The sequence below is a fragment of the Lithobates pipiens genome, unplaced genomic scaffold (assembly GCF_037356315.1).
Source record: "Lithobates pipiens isolate NorthernLeopardFrog02 unplaced genomic scaffold, aLitPip1_a1.2 Scaffold_16, whole genome shotgun sequence".
Taxonomy (NCBI): Eukaryota; Metazoa; Chordata; class Amphibia; order Anura; family Ranidae; genus Lithobates; species Lithobates pipiens.
In genome coordinates, this window is record NW_027507748.1 from 70,966,936 (window position 1) to 70,991,034 (window position 24,099).

General features: G+C 37.8%; 1 protein-coding gene across 1 annotated transcript in view; it reads left to right on the forward strand.

The window, feature by feature from the left end:
• ADAMTS5 (ADAM metallopeptidase with thrombospondin type 1 motif 5) overlaps nt 1-18,897 on the forward strand; it is a 169,742-nt gene extending 150,845 nt beyond the window's left edge. Inside the window, exon 8 of the mRNA XM_077480030.1 lies at nt 990-18,897. Within this exon, the coding sequence (XP_077336156.1) occupies nt 990-1,545 (556 nt within the window). The 3' untranslated portion in view covers nt 1,546-18,897. The remainder of the gene's footprint in view (nt 1-989) is intronic.
• The last annotated feature ends 5,202 nt before the right edge of the window (nt 18,898-24,099 follow it).

A 24,099-nucleotide genomic window follows, 5' to 3' on the forward strand; every position in this document is an offset into this window, starting at 1 on the left:
TACCTGTCAAAACTAGGCACCCACTCCCAGAATTAAAGAAAAATAAAAGGAGGGGGGAGGAGGACAATCAGCAGAACATCCAGTAGCAAATGAAGTTCCAATGAAAATTTTAGCCAATTAACAACAAAACCACCATCCATTTACCAGCAACACAATGTAACCCATGATGGTGCTCAGCCCCCTTGTTCTATAGTATCTATGCCTTAACAGCATCAGGGCACATAAGAAGAATAAAGAATTTCTCAGTCAGCTTGTGCAGAAAGAAGACATAGACAGCATGGGGGATATGAGCGACACCATGAGTTGCCTGGTGTTGCTGTTATATGACCTGCCATTTCCAGTGCTGATTGCTAGACAACTGAAATGCAGACAGATGTTTTTTATTAAAGTACATTCATTATATGAACCTATCTAGTATCTGGGTGGACCTTGCTTCGGCAGGTCTTCAGAGAATAACATCTGCCCTTGCAGAGAGTCCTTATCCACTTCAATGGCTTGTATTCCCTGGTGGGTATAGCAATGGGGGTATATTTCCTGCAATAGACTTGACGTGTTCTCCCCGGCTGCTGTCTCTGCAGCTAGGGTAATAGTAAAAGAGGGTAATAGTTGAGGGCGGGGGGTGCTAAAAGCGTGGCTCAACTGCGCCCAAACTGTTGTTGTGGATGAGCCCTTACTGAATGCAGTGAAGCTGTGCTGACTTCTATCATCCAAACATGCGCAAGCAGAAATCCCAAAAAATTATTTCACACCACATTCAGCTAAGCTACAGGAAATTTTCCATCATATTGAATATGTTCTATTCCTTTAGTAAACCAGCTCCAATGTTTCAAAAATAGTAATGTACCTTAATAAAATTATGTTAAGCTGATGACATGTATATACTTACAAGAAAATCTCTAAAAATCCTAGAGTTTACCCTTGGTTTCAGAGCACCGGGCACTATATAATCCAAAGGCAAGCTCATAATTATCTCTTCTCTTATTTTACAGCAAAGGCTACACGGATATTGTAAAGATCCCAGAGGGAGCTACCCACATCAAAGTGAAACAATACAAGGCCAAAGATCAGACCAAGTTTACAGCTTACATGGCATTAAAAAAGAAGACAGGAGAGTATATCATCAATGGGAAATACATGATCTCTACTTCTGAGACCATCATGGAAACGAATGGTTTTGCCATGAACTATAGTGGTTGGAGCCACGCCGAGGATTCCTTCCATAGTATGGGCCATTCAGCCACCAAGGAGGTGCTCATCGTACAGATTCTAGCCACTGATGTCAGTAAACCGATAGATGTACGTTACAGCTTCTTTGTACCAGCCAAACAAAGTACCACCACAAACACCATAAACAATAACGTTGTTCCCCAGAGTAACCAACCACAGTGGGTGACTGGCCCATGGCTATCCTGCTCTAGAACATGTGACACGGGCTGGCACACCAGAACTGTCCAGTGCCAAGATGGACAAGGAAAGCTGGCCAAAGGGTGTCTACTTTCTCAAAGACCATCGGCATTTAAGCAATGCTTACTCAAGAAGTGTTAACCAAAGGATAAACTTTGTCTTCAATGACACAGTTCTAACTACTGTGTATAAGTAGATCTAGCAAGACAGATGTTAAGGTTTAGTTAAGGTTTTGTATGAGCTGTCCCGAAACAATGTAAGGGCTCTATGGAATACGGGCCTCAAAGGGAGATATCCTTTAAAACAATATACTCGGGCTGTCCACCAAACCTTGAAAGACAGCGTAGAACATCACGTGGAACCTCAGCAAGTAGGTGATGGTATGGAAACAGGTTTTGTTCAAGTCACATCGACATCACCTACCTCTAGAGAAGAAAGCCTTCAAGAACATCTGCTAACTTATACTTTTGGATGGCATGTAGGTTATATTTGTGGTGTTTTGTAAATAAGTGTCAATTGGTGTGTCACTTTACATGTCACTTGCTTCTTCTGTTAAGCAGAGTGATTGACCAAAGTAGATCTGTAGCTGTGTTAACTATTGCCATTTGTTTCAGGAAACAGCTGCAGGTTTTTACTGGAAAAAAAAACAGAGCTTGCTGCTCCTCATTAGCCCGATGTTTTTGTTTTTACCCTTCTGGTTTTTTGAGTTTTTGCCAACCAGCTTGTGTTATCTTTAGACATTTGTTTACAAATTGTAACAGCCAATCGTAATGAAAGGTACAGGCATCGGTTTTAGTTTAGAAAAAAAATAAATGTAAAGGGCATCGACGTTTTAATTTCCAAAACAGAAACAAGTGTTAGGCAATATGGCATTCTCTCTGTCTGGACACATTATTTTTTTATTATTTCAAAAGGTTATTTTTCTGTGTAAATATGGCTAGAGGAAAGAAAAAAAGAAAAAAAATACTTTGAGAGCTCAGGTGCTCAAGGTAGTGTATATAACTTGTAGAGGTAATCGTATATACCTTTATCAAAAGACAGTCCTATATTGTTATAGGTTATTGTATTATGAACAGGGCTTGCTGGTCACAGTCAACAGCTGCCTGATTCAATATAAAAAGGCTGTACAATCAATAGAAACAAAGTCTCCATGAAAACAAAGCAGTTTCCACGTGTAATATATTTCTTCATGTACTGAGCTTAAAACTAATATAAGGTGCTATCAGCTACTTGGAGACATATATTGTCAGTGAATAAATATCCTTTTTTTTTTATTTAATAGATAAAGAGTGATGTGCAAAGGGCAATCAACAACAGAAACAGTTTAGCAATTGATCTGCTTTATACTGATTCAATCTGGTTGCTAAACTGTGCACATCAATGACCATTGTATTGCCTTATTTAATTAAAATGTATTTATGGGTAAAATCAAAAATGACATACCGTATATAATGTAGTCTGTCAGTAGCATCAATACAACAGTTATTCATTTTCTGAGTATCCCGGTAATGCGTTTTTTATTACACATTGCTCCTGTCAGTGGATCTGGGTTTTTTTTTGTTTTTTTTCTCTTCTTGTAACAGATCAAGATATCCAGCAAAAGTGGCAGTTCCATTTGGGATGGTCCCCGGCCTTCTCTATGACCCCCGTAGGCTGAAAGTGATGCCATGACGTCCGGCTCTGGCAGAAATAAACACTGAAGTTTTTTTTACTGGAAAGCCTGAGGTTGATTTTTTTTTTTTATCTCAGGCTTTCCAGCATAGAGGAGAGATGTGAGGACCTATAGAACCCAGATCTCTCCGTAAAGAGGACCTGTCAGGTGCTATTCCTATTACAAAGGGTGTTTACATTCCCTGTAAGCCCTTGTACACACGGTCGGACATTCTGACAACCAAATCCATTGGATTTTGTCCGACGGATTTTGTTCGAAACTGTTGCATACACACGGTCGGACAAAGTTGTCAGAAAATCTGATTGTACATAACGTGATGACATTATTTTGTTACGACGGGACTACGTTCAGGCTAGTAGCCAATAGCTTTGGTCTAGGAGTTTGATCTGAGCATGCATGGCACTTTGTCCGTCGGAGTAGGCTACACATGATCGGAGTATGTCCGATCGGAGCATTGTGTCGGAAAATTTTACGGACAAGTTGGAAAACTTGGTCTGTCGGATACTCAGACGGAAACAGTCCGATGGAGACCACACACAGTCGGATTATCCGACAAAACAGTCTGATAGGACACATTCCGTCGAAATCTCCGACCATGTGTACAAGGGCTAATAAGAATAAAAGTGATCAAATAATAAAAAAAGGCATTCAAATCACACATGTGAGGTATCGCTGTGATCATCGCTGTGATCATCAGAACAAGAGCTATATTTCTTGTGCTATACCTCCTCTGTAACTCTAAACTAATAACCTGTAAAAAATTTGAAAGCATTACCTATGAAGATTTTTAAGTACTGTAGTTTAGTGCCATTCCACAAGTAAGCGCGATTTTAAAGCGCGACATGTTTGGCAGCCATTTACTCGGCATCATCTTTTACGTTATACAAAAAATTGGGGTTTTACATGTAGGAGAGAAATGCCGGAATTGGCTTGGGTGGCAAGTGGTTAATTAAAGCAGAATTAAACCTACTGAATCAACATTTTCAAAAAACAATTATATTCCCTGCATGCCAGGCATGCTAACTGTCACATTTGCTTATGTTTTCAACCAAACTGTCAAACCATCAAATGGCTGCTGACATAACTGATCACATTTGCAGTATCATGGCAGTTGCAGTTCAGATAGAAGATAAGATGTCAGCTTCCTTGACTGAAAAGGATAGGAGGGTGTAGTTCTGCTTTAAAGCCCATCTGAAAGCACATGTTCATCTAAGACTGCTACTATATGGCCCATGCTGTGACAACACTGCTGTGCGATTTCACTGCATAGCAGGGTGTGGTCACCCTGTTACAGGAAGTGTAAACCTACCAGATCTACCGGCAGGACCAACAGACAAAGCAACTATGTTAGAGAGGGATGGGGAACAAAATCTGCTTTGTTAAAGCTAGTGACAGACTGCATTATATCATTTTTATTTTGCCCATAGTTCCACTTTAAGCCCAACATTGTAAAATGGCACTGGTGTACAATGCACCACAGCAACCAATTCGATTTCAGCAGTTTAGTGTGGTCAAAAGAACCACTGATTGCTCTGGTGCATTGACTGCTCCATATTACTGAAGGCCAGTGCCTATTCGAAAAAAGAATGTCCTATCAATATAAATAGCTGTATTCCAATTTGAATGTATTACTGTTAGTGTATTATTTGTCCTGATAACACTAAAAGCAAATTAAGAAACAACAGGGTAACTATTGGAGCCACTTTTACATTGGTGTTTGTTGACTTCAGACAGCCATTCAGTGAAATGTGAAAAAAGTATTTCATCCGAATCTGCCTGTATGTGATGGGTAAAATTATTTCTTTCGTAAAGCAACCTCATGGTCTTCACAAAAAAACTACCAGTATAATTCTGAATGCAGTCCTGTCAAAAATAATGACAATTTATTCTGCTGTCATTCAACAAGATGAGAACATTGGTCATGCCAGAATAGTATTTAAGTTGCAAGTAAAAGTGACGTATATGTCAGAATCTGGTTTGTTGAAGTTTCATGGGCCAGTAAGCCTAAAATTTAAGTCACATGGTAAAAAAAAAAAAAGATACTAATAACAATTACTAGTAAGTTAAAGTTACTATACTCATAGTATTAGGCAAGGCTAAATTAACTTAACTTTTTGCTGTTTTCTGCCTTGCTAACTGTAAAATAAAGTCACTCGTATATTAAATTTCCAGACTATAAAATAAAAAAAATGTGGGACATTTAGGCTGGTGATGTGATCTCTGCAAAAGGCTTTTATTGGAGTGATGTTAGGGCAAAAGCCACTACTTTAACAATTTTTAGAAATGTCCTGGGATATTTTATGTTGTGAGATGCCATTCAATAAATATCCATTGGCATACTGAGGACATCTGGCACTTGACTGCAATAGCTAAAAATGTTTTAAATAAATCACTCCATCTGAAATATGATATATTTATATAATTAAAAGTGACTTTGTGTTACAGTATAGTTTAAATTAAAAGTCACATTAGAGTAAAGTGACAGTGTCTAAATAAAGCCCAGCCCAACCACTTTATACTTACCTCTCTAGCATTTTTCCACTGCTTATTCCTTTATCACAGCCATCACCAAAACACCCGGTGTCAGCTTATGTTTGAGCTCGAAGAAGTGGTGATGCCTTCCCCTCTGTCATGTGACAGTTCTTAGGCCTAGCGACTAGCTGCTAGACCTAGGCACTGCATCCTGGGTGAAGACCACATGGTTCCCCATACCTGAAAGCAGAGGTATTTTACCATGGTGGCCACAGAGGGAATGGTGCCTTTGGGAGATGGGAATAAAGTGGTTAGAAGGTGGACTTTACAAGTGGCTGTCACTTTCTCCCATCTGGGAAAGGATTCAAGACTGAACAGGTCACATAAGGGCCAAGAGCATTCAAGGTGACATGAATGACTCCCCCTGCCTATTACATTTTGAACACACTTACTGACATTTATTACAACATACCCTATAAATGTTTTCAGTGAGACACAAGCTTTTTGTGTTATCCAGGGGGACTCTGCTCCCAACAGTCAATAACCACCTTTATTCATTCCCAACTGATTTAAGGTTTCATAAACCAAGTAGCATCAGGCCTCAGGGAGTTATGGTGCAGTGCAACAGGTATCCAATGGAGGATCAAAACTCCACATCCACCTGATACCCAGCTCTGCCCTGTCCACCAGACTATATCCCAGATTGTCTCCAATGATTTCTCCCATTCTAGTGTGTAATCGTAACACACTGTTATAATTTTAGTTTACTGGCTCAGTGAAATAATAAAAGCACATGGTGGAGCACAAAATGCAGTAATCCATAGCAATTGTCTTTCATTCTTGGTTAAAAACACAATGAGTTGAACTGTAAAAATAGCTGAGAACAAGAAATTCCTAAGCTTGATCTAATTTTCTTAACTTCTGATAACTCCTGTCATTTTTTTTGGACTTTGAATAAAGTAGGGAAGGGTTAGTTTAAGCTGGGTATACACTAGTAACAAATAGTTCAACATTTTTAATTGTAAGAATGTTGTAACAATGTTGGTTGCTTTTTCTAATCATTAGTGGGGTCAAACATTTGTTTTCAACCACAGTGATGAATTTTTTTTCTCAGATGTACAAATTTCTAATAGTGTATGTGGGGTTTTTTTTTTTCGGTAAAGTCCATTCATTCCAAAATCAAGTGTTAAAAGCAAACTAAATCTTGAATTACTTTCTAATGACGCTTGATTGTACTGATAATTTTAATACAAATTTACGTTCAAAATTCTAGTAGTGTATACCCAACTTAAAGTCTAATTAGACTTCACTTCATCTCAAGTTGATACTTTGTTATACCCCAAAACATTGGGTGTCATGCGTTAAAACCTCAAAGAAGACTACAACCCTTCTCTATTCAGATTTAACCTCACTTTTTGTCCCACATTAAATCTAGAACAGAAGATAATGTTCTATCCCTTCTGGATGCTATCTAAAGAAAAAAAAGCTAAATTATCCTGATATCCTGACACATCTTCCTATTAATTGTTTGGATCCACTGTATAAATCTAAAACTATAAGTACATTTTTAAGTTATTTTTTCTTTTCTGACTGCTCATCTAATGAAGTGCAGTTAGGTCGCTATGGATTACTGCACCTGCTCCGGCATGAGCTCTTTGAACTGCCTTATTAAATAAGTGTAAATGTCAGATTCACATTGGCTGAACGATAGAAAACAGCAGCTTCCTTATTATCATTAGCAAATTCAGTTCTGTAAACTAAAATACCTCCCTGATCTAAACTGTATTGATTATGCACTAAGCAGCATTAACAATCCTGGAGCAAAACTGATACTCTCTTCATGAAAACACTGAAAAAAATCAATACAGGGGATTGGTGATGGGATGTGAAGACTCTATACAGTGTCCTGCACCGTATAATGTGTCCGAGCCACAAGGACATTGTTCAGTGACTCGGAGGGATAAAGTTACCAAAGTCTTATAAAAAGACAGAACATTAATTAATGTGCAGATAAGGCTTAACAATTCATATACCAAGCAATATCTGTGTGATAATAGCATTACAAAAAGTAAATAAGTGGACAAATATCTACATAGAGTATAATAAAGGAGGTCTACAAAGAAAAACCTAGGCTTAATTAATTTCTCTAGGTGGAAGTTAAACTCTTTCCGCTTACAGAGAGGGCCTGTGTAGTGTTTATAGCCCTAAGCTCCTTAATTTATAGTAACGTTGGGGGGCTTGGAGAAATCTGAGCCCTTATATAATTGTTTTTAAAAGAGACGTTGCCAAAAGGTACCTAGACAGTTGTAGGCAGTACTTCCTTTTAACTCTACAAAGAGGGTATGTATAGTGTTTACAGCCCTCCGCTTTTTAAAGTATACAGGAATGTTGAGGGCTTTGAGAAATCCAAGCTCTTAAATACGATTAGCCTTGTAAAATAGGCTTGTTATTAAAGGAGGTGCTGCCACATATACCTAGGCAGTCATAGGCAGTGCTTACATTTAGCACTGTTGATTTCAGATACGGGCTCAGACTTTTTGCAGCCTACAGTTCCTGTAAATTAGTAGCCCAAGGGCTGTAAATGGTAAAGAAAATCTCCTTTTGGAAGAGAGTAGAGGGAATTTATTTTCTAAGTAATATTTTCTGTGATTTCTTTTGGTATACACATTGGAATCACTTCATATAAGAGTCTTCAGTTTAAACAAATCATTCTCCTCTGCTTACCATGCTACTGGTTTGGTTTGAAAGCTCCAAATTTACTTGTCACCTGTACTGCCACCTACAGACATAGTATGGTATCACAGTGCAAGTATTCCTAGTGACTGTAAAGTCCAATAGCTGTTCCAAGTTACTTGCAAATTAGCCACAGTAACCATTTAGAATCATCTTTCTCTTCTGTGACTGTGTTAAACTAATAAAAGGATCAGCTATCATGGGATACCACTTTGCATATCTTTACTACTGTTTTATTGCAAGTCTACCAATCAAATGTAATGAAAAGATTGATAATGCTTCCACTGTGGTCAGAGGGAACATGTGTGTTATTACATGCAAAAAAAGTTGAAGGCAAATGAGAATTGATTTGTTTAAGTTGCCTGACCTCTTTATTACTAGATGTGTTTGTGTCAGAAACACATACTTTCTCTGCCTAAGCAATGTTTTGCCACTAGTAAAGCACCACCTAAAGCTCAACTGAACTTTACATTTGTATCAGCTAATACACATTCAAGGTGCATCAAATCAAAAGGTGAGCAAAGCTATACAGTTTATTTTTTTAGAAAGCAACCACAGCTTGAGTAGAAAGCTGGCCCCCTGCCAGCATTCTGCAGAAATTACCCCTTGTCATTTCTATGGAAGTAATGGCAATCAGTAAAGCTCATCCTCCCTGCTAACTGAATAGGTCTAGTTGTGAGTCGGTTGAGTGCATGTTGGAACTCTGCTAAAGGCCCTGACCATTTTATGAAAACAGACTGTAAGACCTCACACACCTTTTATTTTGATGCACCTGGAATTATTTATTAGTGGATTGATACAAGAAGCTCATTTGGACTTTAAGCTGGCCATAGACACCAGAGAGCAGATGGACATGGAAGTACAACCTGCCCATCTCACAATGTCTTCTGACACAACATCAGCTAAAAACAGAAATTCGACAGTTACACCAATGTTCCTATTAGGCTAATGGAAGGAGGCACCACTAAGCATATTGTCCCAGCACTGGCTTATCTCGATTAAAACAGTAGCAGTGAGATGTTATATAACCTATCTGACAGCTTCTTCCCTCGAGATCTGTCAGGTCTGATTATCTACAGCTATACCACAAACACAAGATCACCAACTAATCTAGCCAAAAAGAGCCAGATCTAGTGATCATTTTACGCATTTGGGTATTTGTACATTTGTATTTGGAAAGAGAATTATGCCTGTGCTTTACTTTGTTTTCCTCCTTTAATTATAGATACAGCACTGAATAAAAAAAAAAAAAGCAAAATAATTTATTGTTTGTACAACTGGTATGTGAAACTACATATGTAATGATTTTTATTTATTTTTGTATTTAAAGAAAAAAAAATACCTATTGTACAATTTGTTCTGTATTTAACGTTACTCTTTGTCATTTTTATTTTTTGTCTTATTTATGCTTCTTGTGTGTTGTTAGTACACTTTGTACGTTTACAAAATGTGCGGCGCTGGTTGCTTTTTTATGTTTTAAAGAAAGCTTTCAATATAAATGTATATACCTAATACTGTACATAATATAAATATATTCTCTTAATAGAACTATATTCTAACACCAGCTTGTATTGCCGTTCGAAAAAGTGAAAAACTTGCTTCTTTTTTTTATTTTTTTTTAATGAATGACAGGCAATGGTCTTCACACACTGCTGAACAAAATGTACTTCTGTAATCTCATGAATTCAGGTCAAACTAAATTCACTTGACATGAACTACGCATTCTTAGGACAGTACTGTTCAATGATAGTATTTTTCATTTAATTCCTTAATATTTTTTAAATGCTATTGGCAACCTAATAACCTTAAATAATATATTACCTTTATATAGAAGGGCTACCAATAACATTCTTATATACATTTTTTTTTTAACAATCCCTATATGTTTAAAAACTTTAAACCTGAATGCCAAGCAAAGATCTTAATACGCTGTTGTATTGCATAATGCATAAAGGGAACTCTCTTGGCTGCCAAAGTCCATCCATTTACAAGATTTACACAGCCCTCTCTTGCAGGGGAAAAGACCTGAATTATCTGCTGCAGATTTGTAGCAATTACAGGTCTTGTCCCTCACCCATCCTCTGATTGGACAGTGAAGGAGGATCAGCAGACTGATAGGCTCCCTCCTTTCATCAGTATGCTTCTTATTAGCACATGAGCGCTGCAACACAACTGACTGCTGTTAATTCCATTGAGCTCTGCTGTGCAGTGTGTTGCAAGAAGCTGACACCAAGTCAGTACTTACACTGCTTGCATCTAAATATATACAGTTATGTACTAATTTTTATTAGCGGTGACATTTGGCTCTCTAGGTGCATATTTTGTGTTTCAGGTTTAGGTCTTCATAGCTGTGCAGAAAGCTCTGCTTTAGCTACTATTATCACTTGTCTAAGTTCTCTATTCATATGATGAATTCGCTAGAGGAAAAAGGTCACAGAAATACTGTGACACCTGTTCTCTAATGTATTATTTATAGGAAAATATACAGAACTCAATCCTGGCCTATTGCAGGTATCTAGTGGGTGCTGCCAGCGACACCCTACAAAGCTCCACATAATGGTTGAGGTTTTTACCAGCCCTACCCAAAACATACATTTTCATTTTATGTTTTGGTTATTTTCTAAAAGTTTGGGATACATAAAGATAACTTACAAAGTTGAATAGATGATGAAAAAAGAAAAACATGTCAAACTGATAGATAGATAGATCCAGAGTTATAAAAAAACATGTCAAACTGATAGTTAGATCCAGAGTTATAGACAGCTGATGTGGTGTGCAAACCTTGACTTCTCTGGCCTATATCCCTGGATCTGCTGATTTTTTCGACATGCAGTCTTCTCTATCATATCCATCATGTTTTTTTAATATGCTCAGGTTGAATTGTACTTATCATTTACTGTTTTATATAACCAAAATCTTTATATAACTGGGAAATTAAACACTAACTCCTGAACACTTTAAAAATCTGAGAATAAAAGAAAAAGAGAGAAAACCAAAGGCTCGGTTCACACTGCCACGACTTGGGATCCGACTTGTGAGACCCTCAAGTCGCAAAACGTGAAATCCCATGTTAGTCAGTCAATAAGAATGGTCTTAATTAGCACTAATTTGCTACAACTTTAGAAAATGTTCCTGTACTACTTCAAGGTGACTTCAATCAGACTTTTGCCTCAAAGTAGTACTGAAATCACCAGGAAGTCTCCCGGGAAAGTCTCATTGTAAGTGGCGTTACTTTCAGGTCACGGCAGCGCAGACTGAGCCTAAAGGTTTTTTTTTAACTCAGTCCTCCAGCGTATTCTTCCCAGTGACCCTGGTGTGGCAATCTTTTTCAGGAAATTCCAAACCTGTCCTAGCTTAATTGTGTTTCAACAGGTATGGAGCTATAATATCAGCCTTCCTGAGCTTGGAAAATACTTTTTTCATGAGTAACCCATTGCTCTGTGCTTCTTGCTGTGGCAGTTACATTGCCAGATGTTTTGGCATTTAGTCATGTGATGTCTACTGAATTGCAGGATTAGCTATTCTGAATGTAGATCTTCCTCTTTTGCAGCGATCGCATAACCAGATGTCTAGGCCTTTTGTCACATGAGCAGCATATTGTAAGGCAGAACAGAGTAGCATTAAGACTATCAATGACGTTGTTATTCATGACTTGATGGGGGGTGGTTCAGGGTTTTCTTGGGGTTGCAAGTATCTGCTGCCATGAAAGACAGAATTCAAACAACAGTTTTGGGTAGGCATACCATTTAAAAATTTACCATCATAAAAATAAATTAGTATATATAACGTTGTAAATTATATTTTACATTGACAATTAATTTTGGAATATTTTAGTAACTTTATACAGTATTACTCTATTATTATCATTTAAATAATAGAACAATTTTGTTTTTCAATTAAAAGTAACTAAACATCAAGAAAACCAATAAATAAATGCATTAATCGCTTCTACAACTCCAGGGCCCTTTTAAAGTGTCAAACTTTTTCCCAACTCAAAGAGCACTTAATGTAAAACAACTAGTATGACCTTTGAGTAATTAATAGTTTATAAGGGTTCTATTTGTAGCTTGATTTAATACTCTTGTCTACTTTGACTGTAATAAAATAATTTTATTGGCATTGTTACTTTTCACCTTGGATATGATTACATAGAAAGCAGAATATTGTGAATGCCTTGCTCTTACGATATGCTATCATATTGCATATTTTAAATTGATTTAAAATGAAGATGCTCTATTCTGCAGTAGAGCTACTTCAGAATCCAAAATGCATATGCTTGTCTTTGTACTTTTGTAACATCAAGGTGAAACGCACCCAGGAAAGTTCCTGTCTTGTATTACTCTATTCTAGTTAAAGGGGTTTCCCATGATGAACAAAAATAGTTACCCTGCTGGAAACCTTTTCACTCAGCATCATAGAGGTCCCCTCTCCTTCCCTAGTCTTATTATGCTTTTTTAATAGCGCAGTGTGCTCAGGAATCCCATGACAGCCAATTAAAAAACAGAATTCAGGCTTTGCCCTCCCTGTGCTAATGTGCAGTGCATGAAAATAAGTGTAAGTCTAATAAATAGAACAGGTCTCATGTTTAACATCTTCAGCACCTGCATTGTAAAAAGAAGTAGGCACATGCATTTTTGGTCAGTTTATTTTGTAGATAATGCATGCTAAAGAATTGAAGATGAACTCCATGCCAACGACTAAACATGCAGTTGAAATGCATACAAGGGAGCTTACCTATTGAAGGATTTCTATTTCTGCCCTACCAATCCTGAGATATACACAGCTCTGTCGCACAGCATAGCCATTCTGTGAAAAAAATAAAAATCTGCAGCTACAAAAACTGTAGCTACTGACTTTTAAAAAACAGCCACTCACCTGTCCCACGATCCAGTGGTGTATTGACCCAAGCTGGTTTTACCTTGTCTTCTTTCTCCGACGCCAGCATCTTAACTATGGGCACCCGACTGTGACAGCTTGCGGCTTCACTGAAGTCCGCTCTCTGCTGATGTCAAGGACATCAGTCCAGGCACCGCATCATCCCGACAATGGAAGTCTGGATCCTCCAGGTGCCTGGACTGACACCCCGCTCAGCCCCTCAGCGAGCCGATGAGAGCCTGAGATGGCCGCTCCCCGCCCCCCGCCCCTTCACAGCTCAGCGCTCCAGTGAGAGAGGAGGGAGAAGAGCAGGGAATTGTGACTCACAGTGTACAGCTCTCTGCTGAGGGAACTGTCCGAACCGAGCGATCGGTGGTGTTTGATCACCCGGTTCTCAGTGCAGAGGCGCCGGGGGACAGATGCAGCATCGGACCAATGATGTATCCACCTAGGAAAGTATGATGGAGGAAAAAAAATGTAACCTTTGCTTCTCTTTTAAGTAACTTAGGTTTTTTCCCTCTCTCTGCCTGTGACTGGACAGTGAAAGGAGAAGCAGCAGACTGTTGAGCTTTTTCTATAATTTAGCTCTTTACTCCAGTGGCATGCTTCTTGAACTGCAGTGCAATTAAAATTCAAATGCATTACAAAATAATTTACCGATACAGTAAAACGTATGTAATGCCTTAACCGTTTTTTCTTAGTTTCGTGTAAAATGTGAAAGGATTAGAGCAGTTCTCAGGATTACAGCTACCCATGACTCTTTTAGAAAAATGTCCCCTCACTTCCTGTTTTGGAGACATGTTTTTACCAGAAGACAACAATAAAAAGTTTATAAATGTTCTAGAATTCCCCAACTTAATTTTAAAAATACATTTTCACTTTTGTCTGTGTTGCTGATAGAGAGATTTACTTTACTTCCTGTCCTGGGGACAACCTTTTTACCACATGGGAAGTGAAGAAATCTCTCCAACAGATCCTCCAACGGCAGTAAAACATGGCAGGAATTCAAAAGCCTTCCCTACTCTATTCAAAAAAAAAAAAAAAGTTCTGGATATAGATAGCCAAATGCTGAGCTACATTAATTTGCATATTTTATATCTGCTTGGAGTTCAGCTTTAAACATATGGGAACTAAAAAAAAAACATAATAATAAACATATAAAAAAAACACATAAAATGAGGTTGAATAATATATTAACAAAAAATATGTTTGAAGCCCTTCCCCATTCTGTCCAACACTCTGTTCTGGCTGGGGTGACCGTTTCATCAATGCCTTGTTTGATGAAACAACAAGAACAGCAAAAGCTAAATCAAATTGAGAAAAATAACGGATGTAAAACTTTATTTATAACAGAGAATCACATGATAAGTTGTAATCAATATGTGCACTAAATATTATTTTTCTATTGCTTGACTTTTGCCTTAATAGCTAATTTTACACTCGACTTGATGTGTACCATTTGCAACCCCTATTGCTCTATTGTATAAGATAAAGTACTATAAAACATAAGCAAGCACTATCGTATTGGCATAAAATAAGGCCCAGAATATATATTTTAGTATGGCTATAAATGTGTTCTCCCGATAAGAAAATTATATTTGTAGTTGAGCAAATGAACTATGATATACCTTTACTATCCATATAGTATGACAATTATAAACAGAACTGACACTTATATTGTTATATAAGTCAAAAGCAATTTATAGAGTTTCAGCATTGATATATTTTTTATTGAAACAGCATACATCCATCATGCATTGCACTATCTTACATCTTTCACTTAGAGTTTTATGTATGTATGCACAAATAGTCTTGTGTGTATGTATATATATATATATATATATATATATATATATATATATATATATATATATATTATTATGCAGTTGCAATATGCTAGTATAAGGTAACACTATGATTTGTAGAGGTATTTTTGTATTGGAGACAATCTGTTGCATCTGCTCTTTATAAAGGATTGAAGAGGCCATAACTCCAATACCGTTTTGGCAGAGCAGTACTTATATTTGCACTCTTTAAGGATTGAGTTTGAGTGGGCATGAGTATGTAATAATGAGGCAATACTGATATTTGGATTTTGTAAGGGTGGATCTTGATTGTGTGGGTGGAGTTTGAGTAATAATGGGGCAGTGCTGATATTTGGAATCCGTAAATGTGGAGCTTAATAAAGTGTGTGTGGTTTATGTAATAGAGATAATACTGTTTGCGCTCTGTAAGGATGGGTCTAGATTGAGTAGACATGGGAAAAGTGCGGCCAAAAATAGACCCAATTGTAAATAATAAGATGATATGGATGTAGCACAATGGATGTGCATGATGGCTAGAGAGAGGTAAACTAATTAGATGACCCCAATTGAAGAATCTTGCCATGTTAAAAATACCTAATCCTGCATTGAGATAATACATGGTCTACTGAATGTGAACATGCAAATTTGAGCCAAACATGAATTGATCGAAAAGGAAATCTAATGTGGGCATTGATAATTACATATAATATTATATTTTATATTCTCGCTGGGTCAATCAGACTCCCAGACAACTTAAACTAATATGTTTGGAGCTTTTTTCTTTTTCTTGTTTTTTAAATCAGGAACGTTTTATTGACACACCAGCAATTGTACAATGGAATGTGTTGCATTTCAGAATTCTTTTCACATTCAGTTTACATTACATTGAATTTTGTTTCTACGTTCGATCATTATTTCTGTTATGTTTAGCCAGATTTGGACTCGAGTATTTTTGTAAAGGTCAGGTGTATCAAAAATATGGGTTTAATGCATAAATTAAGTATATTTTGAGTTTCAAAGCATAGTTTTGAAAGGACACGACAAATTAATTTTATAATAGAACAGAAAATGATTTACGATTTACTTTAACATTTTAACATTACAGTAGGAGAGACTGTGACATGTGAAAAGCTTAAATGCTTAATTTTACTAAATAGAAACTATTTTTTAAATATTAATAAAAAGTTTTTTTAAGGAGAAGTATGGGAATAGAAAAAACAAACCTACTTGTCCACCTCCATGCTGCAGCATCAGTCTGGACCACAAAAGAGCAAAAGTAAGTGCATTCCTGTGACCCAGAAGAGTAATATGGCAAAAAAGCTTTGGCCATACTTCTTTTTAAATAGCAATTCCCACCTCCAAAATATCAAAGCATCATGTATGCATATACACAGCAAATTATATTTAAAGTGATACTACCATCTCAGTTTTTTGGGGGTAAAAAATTACAAACATGTTATACTTACCCGCGACAGTGGTTTTGCAAAGAGCAGTCCAGATCTTCCTCTTCTCAGGTCCCTGTCTGGCGCTGCTGGCCCCTCTCTCCTGCCCAGTGCCCCCACAGAAAGCAGCTTGCTGTGGGGGCAACCAAGCCAAGCTGCTGCTCTGTGTCTCCATTCAGAAGTTGGGTTACTAACTTTGATTTGGCTCACTAACTTTGATTGACAGCAGTGGGAGCCAGTGTCTCTGCCAATCAGGAGGGAGAGTCCCAGACAGCTAAGATAGAATGCATTAAGAACCTTTAGAACCACTTTAAGCAAATTATGTTTTTATATATGATTAAAAGAAATCCACAAACATTGCCCTGTGCAGATGGGAATTCAGTTAAAATTGTTGGCTTAACAGTCACTAGACCCAAAAATAAAATAGTTTTATGTAGATGATGGCTGGTTAAACCACCCACTGACATGTTATATTTCTTGTAAATTAGAGGCAAGATGTCAGCACTAGAAATCCCAGTTCTGCACAGCTGGCACAGCTTACTCTTCCTTTTGCATAATTAATTTATTCTCCATTATATTGACTGTACATAGCATTAGGAGTAAAACTTTGGGCATTGGGGAAGGTGAATAAGGATATAAAACCCTTCATATATTTTCCTAAAGGTTGTAGTAAGCAGATCTAACCATTATTCTGGTTCAGGATTGGCAAGGCTGTGTTGGTACTCACAGCAGGCAGCTATTAAAGGCAACTAAAGTGTTGGCATTAAGTCATGTGACCAAGAAACTGAGCTCTGTAGGATCTGATTATTACACCTGATACATCTGACCTGAAGTCAGAGCTCTAAAAGGTCAATTCCACCCAAACGAATTTTTCCTATTCTGAGTTGTTTATAGCAATCACATTAAAATATTATGACTCTAAGGGATACTAGTTGTGACTTATGATTATCCAAATTTACAGTATTGTCCGGCTATCACACATATTGCAAAACCAAATGGTAGAGTCATGTATTCCTATTCTATATAAAGTAGAACAAATAATTGGAAATTTAGCAGTGAGAATATAAGACCTGTATTATATCCTTGTGGGATGAAATTAAAATAAAAGCCATATTGGGCCATCTCAACCCTGAAGTCACTTAGAAGCATGAAGGATATTAAAACTTGGTTTTGAGTGGAGTTGACCCTTTATTTTGTCACCTGATTATTTTTAATACTACTAAAGCTAGTTTAATGAGGATATATGCAATTACGGCATGGAGATCGTTCATCAACGATATATTTGCTTTACCCAATGCTCTGCATTTAGACCAGGGTTCTCAAACTGGCGGGCCTCCAGCTGTTGCAGAACTACAAATCCCATCATGCCTCTGTCTATGGAAATCATGCTTGTAACTGTCAGCCTTGCAATGCCTCATGGGAATTGTAGTCCTGCAACAGCTGGCGGGCCACCAGCTTGAGACCCCTGATTTAGACTAATACGATAATTTTTGATTGGTTGCAAAGGGTCATACAAACCATATTTTATTAAATATGGACACGTAAGACTATTTCAGTCATGTATGGCAAGTTGAATCTGCCACAAAATATTTAAGAGGAAAATCCTCTTTAAAAAAACTCCTAATAGCTGTTGTAAATTGTATTATTTTTCTGTAGAACGATGAACACTTAGTTCTGCCAGTGCCCCCGTGTTATGGAGCTACTTTTCTTTGATAGAGAAACACATTGATCCAAAGTAATTATTTTATGTGATCGCTGTCCTATCAGAAAGTGTGAGTTGCCTACTTAACAATAATCTGTTAGATTTGCATAGAAAAGAGCCTGTAGATAGAAGTTTGTACCATTACCTCAAGGCTTCTTTCATTTCAGGCATCCCCACTGTGAACCTGGTGGGCAGGGTAATGCAAATCTAACATTAAGGCGGATTAAGTAATACATTATGCACATTTTCAGTGATATGCAAAGATTAAACTATTTTTTTTTTATCTGAATGAGGTTGTTCTTTATTAACTTGATAATAGTAAAAAAAAAAGGGTAAATAAAAAAAAAAATGATATACCGTTGTTCTCTTTTCAGTGATGTAAACATATTTATATAATATGTTTGTATATGTTATTATAATCCTGTGTAAGTTCTCCATCTTGAATGTAAAAGGTGAGGTACTTATTTGACAGCTTGGCCTGGGTTATCAGGCTGAGATCAAGAATATTAAATCTCAACTGCACTAATGACCCTTAAAAGGTAGACCTATCAATGCACCCTCTCGTTATTTTGTATTTTATATATGTTGTAGTTTGCACCTCATTAATCCAAAAAACTGTAGGATGACAGTACTGTATCAGCAATGTAACAACATTAATGTCAAGGTTTCTGGAAGTACACAGAAATGTTACTCATGTTTCATTTAAAATGTATAATCTTGAATTTTTAATTTTGGTTGTTGTTTTGGTGACGCAAATAAATAAAGATGTACTTATTATTTTAAATTATATAATGCGTTATTTTTTTATTTTTTTTTTGTTTTGTGTTTTTTGTTTTTGTGATGGTGAGTTTTGTAACTCCAATGAGCTGAACGAATGAATCATTGTATGTAGAACAGGTATGTCAAATCTGCAGTATATTGTATATATTCTTCTTTTGCTTCCTTGTCAACCACAAATAGTTTTAGAACTCTACTAGAATCTAAGATCCTACTAGTTATTCAAGAGACCCTATTGCCAGCAGTGTTAATTTTGGCGGCAAATTTTGATTTCGTTTTAGTCTAATGCCCTGTACACAAGGTCGGAAATTCAGACGGAAAAGGTCCGATTGGATTATATTGTCGGAAAAAACGATCGTGTGTGGGCTTTATCAGACTTTTTCCGTTGGAAATCCCGACGGAAAAAATTTGAGAGCAGGATCTCAAATTTTCAGACGAAAAAATTCGGTCTGACTTTTTCCAATCGTTTGTAGAGAATTCTGATCGAACAAAGTGCCACGCATGCTCAGATCAAATTACGAGACCAAAGCTATTGGCTACTAGCCGCAACATAGTCCCGTCGGAACGAACAAATGTCATCATGTTCCGAACTATTGGATTTTCCGACAACTTTGTCTGACCGTGTGTATGCAACACCAGTTTCGGACAAAATCCGGCAGAAAAAATCAGACAGATTTTGTGGTCGGAATGTCCGACCATGTGTACGGGGGCTTAGTCTTAGGACTAAAATGGGATTTTGCGCAAACCAATCAATAAACGCTTATTACATTTTTTTTATCAAAAATATGTAGAAGAATATGTATTGGCCTAAAGTGAGGTAAAAAAAAATTTTTATATATATTTTTGGGGCATATTTATTATAGCAAAATGTAAAAAATAATGCCTTTTTTTAAATTGTTGCTCTTTTTTTGTTTATAGCGCAAAAAATAAAAACCACAGGGGTGATCAAATCCCACCAAAAGAAAATTCTATTTGTGGGAAAAAAAGGACGTCAATTTTGTTTGGGAGCCACGTCACACAACTGCTCAATTGTCAGTTAAAGCGACGCAGTGACGAAACGCAAAAAGTGCTCTGGTCTTTGGCCAGCAAAATGGTCCCGGGCTTAAGTGTTTAAGCATTTCTCTACAATTTACAAACTCATTATATACTACTGCTGGAGTGAAAAATCGAATATACTGTTGGTATTAATGTTTATGTTTGAACATACACTACAAACACAGATTTAGTCATTATATAACGTCTTTATTTAAGTAAAACCATTTCGTCAAGAATATTGCTGTTTTGACAAAAGGTTAATGTAAAAATACCAACCCTCCCTCCCCCAAAATAAGAACTCTTTGTGTTACTGTCATGCCAACAGTAAAGCATCCTGAGACCATTCATGTATGTGGTTGGTTGCTTCTCAGCCAAGGGAGTGGTGGGCCCACTCACAATTTTGCCCTAGAACACAGCCATGAATAAATGGTGCAAAAACATCCTCAGGCTCTGAAAACAACTTCCCCTAATCATCTAAGAACAGTTTGGTGATGAACAACAAGGCCTTTTCCAGCATGATGGAGCTCTTTACCAAAAGGCAAAAGTGATTTGGGGAAGTGAGAACAAAAAATAGAAATTTTGGGTCCATGGCCGTTGAGAACTTGTGGTGGACCAGTGGTCATGGTCAATCTGACCTCAAGAGGCTGGTGAGTGAACCAAAAATAAAAACACAAATTCTGACAAGCTGCTAGCATTGATTAGGCAAGAATAGGCAGTGCCACTGCCAGTGACGGTGCCAGACCAGTCAGGAATCAGGATGTGGTGCAGAAGTTGATTGACAAAGACAACATACCAGGCCAGGCCCAGGGCGAATTGCAGCAGAGGTCTTGAAAAAGAGGGGTTAACTCAAGTCAACATTGCAAATATTGACTCTTTGCATACACTTAATATAATTGTCAATAAAAGCATTAAATGCTTTACCAGTACAATGATCTGACGCAAATGTCAGATCATGTATACCAGATACATCTGACACAAAAAGATTAAAAACACTGAAGCAATACTGGCAGACATTGTCAAAATTAATATTGGTGTCATTTTGGCCATAGCTGTACATGTACATGGCAAAGTACAGCACACACAGACAGCAGCACACTACACAGGCACTGTTACTGCCAGTCTGGCACAGGGACAGCATAATAAACCAATACTTGAGGGTAATGTTTATTTCTACAATAAGAATACGTTTACTGTAATTTTTTTAGTTTAACAGTTCTAATTCTCAGATACATTCAAAGAAAAAGTGTACAGTCTACAACAGTGGCGGCTGGTGCTTAAAATTTTTTGTGGGGGCACAAACAAACTGAAAAATACTGAACCTCCCCATTAATTGCAGCCTCACTGTGCCCATCATATGCAGCCACTCTGCCCATCATATGCAGCCACTTTTGCCCATCATATGCAGCCATTTTTACCCATCATATGCAGCCAATGTGCCCATCAAACGCAGCCACTGTGCCCATCATATGCAGCCACTTGTGCCCATCATATGCAGGAAACAGGTCTGCCTCCTGATTGGCGGGGAGGAAGGTTAGTGTGAAAATAGCGAAAAAGAATTTGCTATAGTCACACAATTGGGTAGGATCAGGGAGCATTCTCTGCAACCTGTGCACACCATTTTGAAGCCTATTAGAGCTCTAATCAGGTGCTTCAAAAAGTACCACCCCCTGCCATCCCGTCATAGGGATCCATGCATCCAGCGTTCTGAAAGGGGCCAGGCGCATGGATGGGGGGGCGGCACCCATCTGCCCACAGTGCACAGGCCGCCACTGGTCAACAATAATGCCATTAGTGTGTGGATTTACTGGATTATAACAGTCACCACTTTTTATCAACTCCTCTAACTCTTTCAGCATTTGCAATGACAATAATAGAGGTAAATATCACACTAAAAGACTACTGGGGCAGGATCCCGGCAAAAGCTAAGAGTCAAAGGCTGCCCTTTTTGACCGTCCGTTACTGATTTCTTTTTCTTTTTCATTAGTGTGATATTACCTATATATTCAAATGTGTCAATGCTCAGAGTACAAGACAAGTTGATAAAAAAAGGTGGTTGTTGTTATTGTTCCACATACTAATGGCATTTGTAGCCTGAGCCTCAGTCTGTGCATTTTTCTCATGAATTTAATTGACAATTAAAACTGATAACTTTTGATTCTTCCTATCGCAATAAGCACAACCCACAAGTATTAGGTATGCTTCTTATGTTAGGAATAGAAATACCTGGAACGAATAATAAAATGCTTCTATTTGTTTTGATTAACTTTAAGGAAAGAACTTTGTGCCAACATGACCCTTGCTCTATTCCGCCAGCCTCTAGAGAGGTCACCTGTAACACTGAATACCCTCTCTGCAAAGGCTTGAGAGGCTAGCATAGCCAGCAGGTCTAATGCAAAAGGTTTTAACTGGGGATAAAAAGTGTCACTCTTTGACAGCCAAAAATCTGTTGCGGTGTCCTCACTGATGGCAACTTGGTGCAAAAGCTCTTCCTTATATTTTCTGATCTGCTGTGCTATGCTGTTTGGGGAGATCCTCTGCTTGGGTTTCTGTGGCATTTAGAAAGAAACTGAAAGACTGGCGGCTTAGATGTGGATGCCGGTGGTGGTGCTTCTTCCACTTCCTGCGATAGTTCTTACAACCACATCATCTTCTTCAGACAATTCCCCATGTTGTGTGTGTGGAAATGTGGATTTACTTGCGGCATACTCCTCTGACTTTTTAAGCAGTTCCTGGATATTCTCATTTGCCACATCAACAAGGGTTTCACAAACGATAGGGTTGGCAAAACAAGCAGCTGCTGCAAGTGGAGAGAACATTTCGCCTGATGGCTGATGGCTGAGCAGATCAAAGAGGGCAGGAACATGGACATGGTGTCACTCTGGGGGGTTTTAATGTGTTCTGCAAAAGCCAGCAGTAGGTTAATGCAATGATGTGAGCTTTGACCATTCACTAGGGAGCAAGCTGTCCCATGCCATGCTATTTACAATTTGGCAGACTGCTTCTTTCAGTTTGAGCAGTCTTGCAATCATGTTGAATGTACTTGACCAATGCATGAGGCAGTCATTTAAAAGAATAAGGCCATAATGCTCCAATAGCTTCTGTGTTTCAATTGAAGATTTGCAGGAAAGGTTTACTATTGATCTTGCTTTATCCAGTATTATTTTGACACTTGCCTCCTTATGCACCATGTGGACCACAAGTTGCAAAGTATACACCACACATGGTGTCCAGTCCATGTCGCTCTGTTGGTACCTAACAAGTTAATCACACAGCCAAATAAGCATAATGTGTAGAAAAGGTTTCTGTTCCATTCTATTATTTTACCATGTAACATCTTATGAGAATATTTTACAGTACACAAGACTACAAATAATGTGGAAAAATAACAAATGTGCAACCGTAGAGTAGAGCAGATAGTGCCCCCATATCAATCATCTCATATCCATGTGATAATTGACTGGTGTCAACCATGTCATCATGTAAAAGAATAATAAAAACGGCTGACCGCAGATCATCAATTTCGGTCTCAGCCTCAGAGTCACTTTGCGTCATGGGGGAGTCTTCCTAAATCTGGGCGGTTCCTCTGCTGCTGCTGTGTTTTTTTTAAATGCTGCCATCATATTGCTCCCGTTGTCTGTTATCACTGTAAGGATCTTCTTCTTTGGTATGTCCCACTCTTGCAAGCATTTGTCCACACATGATTTGATTGACTTTGCAGTGTGTGGGTGAGCTACTTGTTCAAGGGCCATCAATATGTCCTCAGGTTTATGTTGTTTAACACAAAAGTAGCATGTACTTATGGCAAAGAATGAAGCTGAGAGTCCTTTTTTGGTCCACAAAACAGTGAAAATAAATACCCCTCGAGCAGCAGCCCCTCTCTTTTAGAATTTTTGTTTTTCATCTTCATACTGTTTGTCAATCAGATTGCTTATTTTTAGTTTTCTTTGGAACAGTCAGCTTCCTATCTACTGTCACCATCATGCTAACAAAGTCCTCATCTTTCTATCATTCTGACTGGTAATCCAGTGCGCTCAATCCATCTTGCTATGGCCTCCTCCCTGGCATGTTGTTCCTTAAGCCTTGTACACATGATCGGATTTTCGGCAGACAAAGCGTCAGACTTTTGTCTGAAGGGAGTGTGGCGGGAACTTGTCTTGCATACAAACGGTACACAATTGTCAG